General features: G+C 40.3%; 1 protein-coding gene across 1 annotated transcript in view; it reads right to left on the bottom strand.

Annotated features, from left to right (window-relative positions):
• Nucleotides 1-321: 321 nt before the first annotated feature.
• LOC143296058 (uncharacterized) overlaps nucleotides 322-5,000 on the bottom strand; it is a 26,259-nt gene continuing 21,580 nt past the window's right edge. Inside the window, exons 9-11 of the mRNA XM_076607808.1 lie at nucleotides 3,591-3,691; nucleotides 2,099-2,223; nucleotides 322-487 (exon numbers count right to left, since the gene is read on the bottom strand). Of these exons, the coding sequence (XP_076463923.1) occupies nucleotides 416-487; nucleotides 2,099-2,223; nucleotides 3,591-3,691 (298 nt within the window). The 3' untranslated portion in view covers nucleotides 322-415. The remainder of the gene's footprint in view (nucleotides 488-2,098; nucleotides 2,224-3,590; nucleotides 3,692-5,000) is intronic.

The following is a 5,000-nucleotide window of genomic DNA, read 5'->3' on the forward strand; positions in this document are numbered from 1 at the left end:
AATGCAGCAAGCATTGTTAAACTGTACTGCTTTGTGTACCACTCAACATTGTATTTTTTGCTTCGTCTGATGTCGCACTTTTTTTTTCTTTTTTTTTTCTTTTTTTTTACTCCAAGAGAAGTACACTTAACAGATTATTTCCATTCCTCTTTCCTTTCTTTTTTTTTTCTTTTATTTTTCTGTTTCATTCCTTTCTTCTTTCTCGCTTTTTTTTTTTTTGTTTGTTTTTTTTGTTTTTTGGTTTTTTGTGTGTGTTTTTTTTGTTTTGTGTTTGTTTGTTTGTTCGTTGTTGTTGTTTTTTTGTTGTTGTTGTTGTTGTTGTTTGTTTGTTTTTGTTTTGGGGTTGTTGTTTTTTGCTGCATTGTAGCGAGGTCCGCCATTTTCCCCAGTGTGGTCACGTGACGTGGCTGGCCACTCAGGGCAGACAGATGTCCACCTGAACGCCGTAATGGTCTGACAGCGCAGTGTTCTTATCATCAAACACCCTCTGGAAGAAAAAAAAAGGGAGGAATTCTGTTAAATGTCCCGTCACATATACAAACATTGGTGATGTGATTATAACATTTAGTTGAAGTATCTATTTTTGAATGAGTTGAGGGTGTACAGGACAGATGGAATTCTGGAATCAAAGATGAAAATTTGAAATACACAGGAATACAGTTGAAGAAAAATTACTAAATGGACTTAGTAAAAGAGAAGTCGCTAATTTAACCAGAGAAACGCTTAATAATGAATGTAAAAGAAATATATTAAAACTATCAACGTGAACAGTGATTGAGGATGATACGCATTAGTGCAGGTAAGGATAAAAAATGATAAGCTTAGCTGCAACATTACTACAAACAAACTATTGAAGAAAAAAAATAATAATACGCTTGATATTAGAGCAACATTTAGTCCGTATAGTGAATCAGTTAATAGTCTGAAAATTATACTTAAAAACATGTCTGCGAATCGGACCAAAGTCTGAGAAAAAGAAAATGAAACATAGGATCTACTGGTCAATAACTTGTACATGACTGAAAATACACAACAGCAAACGGAAGCAAGCCAACCCAAACACGTACAGACTAAGCTTTCTTTATACCAGTCCAGACTGATCAGTACGATATAACAAAGATTGTTTGTTACATGTATATGAAAACCAAACAAGACCATTTTCTTTGCAACTCAACAACCCAAATCAAAAACAGCAACAACAATCATCATCATCATCTTCATTGTCGTCGTAATCGTCATCTTCAACAGGAGGAGGAGGAGAAGAAGGAGGAGAAGGAGAATGAGGAAGGGAATTTGGCCCAGTTAGTATCAATACATGGCATCAAAGAAAAACTCCATCGCGCTTGCTGCCATTAAGTTGTCATGGAGAGGGTGTGGTGGGGGTCAGTAAAGACTAACCCAGAGCGAATCCCCCCACCCCACCCCGCTTCTTTTATCAATAGCTTGAAGGGGGTGGGGTTATTTCCAAGCTGGGGGGCAAGGGGGGGGGGGGGCGGGGGAGGGGGGGGACGATCTTGAGTAGTTACAAACGAGGAAGGTGGCAGAATGGTTAAGACGCTCAGCTGCCAATACAGAGAGTCCGTGAGGGTGTGGGTTCGAATCCCGCTCTCGCCCTTTCTCCCAAGTTTGACTGGAAAATCAAACTGAGCGTCTAGTCTTTCGGATGAGACGATAAACCGAGGTCCCGTGTGCAGCACGCACTTGGCGCACTGAAAAAGAACCCATGGCAACGAGAGTGTTGTCCTCTGGCGAAATTACGTAAAATGAAATCCCCTTTCATAGGTACACAAATATGTAAGCATGCACTCAAGGCCTGACTAAGCGCGTTGGGTTATGCTGCTGGTCAGGCATCTGCTCAACAGATGTGGTGTAGCGTGTATGGATTTGTCCGAACGCAGTGACGCCTCCTTGAGAAAGTGAAACTGAAAAGTGAAACTGATACAAACGACACCTGAAGTCATACGAAGCGTGCTCAGAATGACCACGAGGATCAAACCCAACAGGGGAGGGATGGGGGGGGGGGGTACCTATGAGAGTGTTACACCGGCAATAAGTCACATGCACAATGACTGTAGCAATGAACGACAGCATCACTTACCTTGGCGGAGGTGACGTCAGAGGTGACCCCTGGAGAGGTCAACACGTGGTCAATGACAAGGTCACCGTACTGCATGTTCTCGGCGATCAGGACACGGTTCTCGGACGGGCAGTACGTGCAGTTGCCTGACCGGTTGACAGTGGGGTCAGATGATAATGATAATGATAATCATCATCATCATGATATAATGATGATGATGATGGTGATGATGATAATAATAATAATAACAACAATAATAATGATGATAATAATAATAATAGTAATAATAATAATAATACTTCGACTGATGATGAAGAAAAGGTGGTAGTAGTAGTAGTAGTAGTAGTTTCAGTTTTCAGTTTCAGTTTCAGATTCTCAAGGAGGCGTAATTTCATTCGGACAAATCCACATACGCTACACCACATCTGCTAGGCACATGCCTGACCAGCAGCATAATCCAACGCGCTTAGTCAGGCCTTGAGTGCACGCACATATATCTGTGTACATATCAGAGCAGATTTCTTCTGCATAGTTTTGCCAGAGGACAACACTCTCGTTGCCATGGGTTTGTTTGTTTGTTTTGTTTGCTTTTTAAAGTACGCCAAGTGCATGCTGCACACGGGACGTCGGTTCATCGTCTCAATCCGAATGACTAGACGCTCAGTTCCATTTTTCCAGTCAAACTTGGAAGAAAGGGCGAGAGCGGGATTCGAACCCAGACCCTCACGGACTCTCTGTATTGGCAGATGAGGCGTCTTAACCATTCTGCCACCTTAAAAGAAAAAGAAGAAGGAGAAGAAGATGAATACCAATGAAGATGATGATGATGATGATGATGATGATGATGATGATGATAAGATTATAACAATAGTAAACAACAACAACAACAACAATAATAATAGAAGAAGAAGAAATGTTGAACGCAATCATACTGTATCCGATAGCAAAGGAACATGTAAAAAAGAAAACAAACAAAAACATCCTGTGTAGCAAGCAAATTACGTGAGATAATAAACGAGCGAGAAAAAAACATTCATACTATATCAGACTAGATTAGATTAAAAAAAAAAAAAGAAAAGAAAAACAAAACAAGAATAATGTTAATACATCAGGAAATAAAAGGCGCGTGTGCAATCACGAACACACACACAGTGCAGTACACACGCGCGCACACACACACACACACACACACACACACACACACACATACACACAGTGCAGTACACACACACACAAACACACGCGCGCACACACACACACACACACACACACAGTTCAGTACACACACACACACACACACACACACACACACACAAACATACACACAGAGTTCAGTACACACACACACACACACACACACACACACACACACACACACACAGTGCAGTACACACACACACACACACAGTGCAGTACACACACACACACACACACACACACACACACACACACACACACACACACACACACACACCGCACCTCACCATACCACACCACATGCCACACATCGTACCATTGTTCTGCAGGTAGGGGTTTTGGTAGTGAAGGTTGTTGGTCAGAAAGTCATAATTGGCCGGTGCTTCACCTGACAGAATGGGCAGTCCGGACACGTTCCTGGAGACAGTGCAGGCCACAGCTTTCATTTCCAACACCAGCAACAAAAAAAATATCAAAAGATGTGACAAAATAATGTTGTTGTTGTTTTTCTGTGTGAACTGGACTACTTTGTCTGTCTATGACTTGTTATATATATATATATATATATATATAGAGAGAGAGAGAGAGAGAGAGAGAGAGAGAGAGTGGGGGAGAGAAAGAGAGAGAGAGATGTGTGTGTGTGTGTGTGTGTGTGTGTGTGTGTGTAGATATAATCATACACTCTCTCTCTCTCTCTCTCTCTCTCTCTCTCTCTGGCAAAGCTGCTGACACAGACATCTTTGTCAGTGAAAAGTTAGGTGAAACCTGTATTGATGACTTTTCTTCTCTTTTTTTTTTCTTCTTCTTTTTTCTTTTTGTTTTTTACAAGACCTTTTCAACTTACTTTTTGATACGGGGAAATTTCCAGTAGATCGAAGGTGGTTCGTTTATTTGTTTATAGTCTGTTCATCAAAGATGATGATATTAGACTGAAAATAATTGATATTATTATTATTATTTGGATTGTTATCATTTATATCATTGTTATTATTAATTAATTAATTATTAGAAATCGACATTTCTGTGCAGTAGATCGGTCTAAATGTATTATGGTGCAAATGTACAAAAAGGGAGAGATAACAATCAATGGTTACAGAAGGGTAGTTTTGACAAATGTAGTAGGAATGGTGTACACACATGTTTTAACTCTCTCCATACGAACGGCGAAAGAGACGACGTTAACAGCGTTTCACCCCAATTACCATCATCAAAATTTTGCAAGCGGAAGGCTCTTATACTGAAGACGTGAATGTTGACAAAGAATACCACAATTCTGACGACGGAAGCTAAAGGCTGGGTCATTCAGACACCCACTAGACATCCGAGGGGTCTATGTAGAGAAGAAGAGAGGACTGGCCGTACTGAGTGAGTTAAATAAAAGACTTACTAACTAGGCAGAAAGGGAGATAAAAACTTTTGAGGAGCAAGAAACTCTAAGCTTTGTATTGCTTTTGCTGATTTTCAGAAAGCGTTCGACTCTGTAACCAAAAATACACTGGAATTTTCTGAGAAATAGTGGTGTTGAAGGCAGGTTATTATTGGGCGGTGCGAGGAATATATGATAGTTTTGGCAGGTGTAAAGGATGACCTTTTTTGTCTTTTTTTAATACTTTTTTTTCATTTTTAGATCCAAGAGGTGTTGAACAGGGCTGTTTGCTTCACCCACCATTATTTTCAGTCTTTATTAATGAATCAGCTGTTGAATCGTCTAGAAAAGGAAAGCTTG

Source organism: Babylonia areolata, chromosome 21 (genome assembly GCF_041734735.1).
Source record: "Babylonia areolata isolate BAREFJ2019XMU chromosome 21, ASM4173473v1, whole genome shotgun sequence".
Lineage (NCBI taxonomy): Eukaryota > Metazoa > Mollusca > Gastropoda > Neogastropoda > Buccinidae > Babylonia > Babylonia areolata.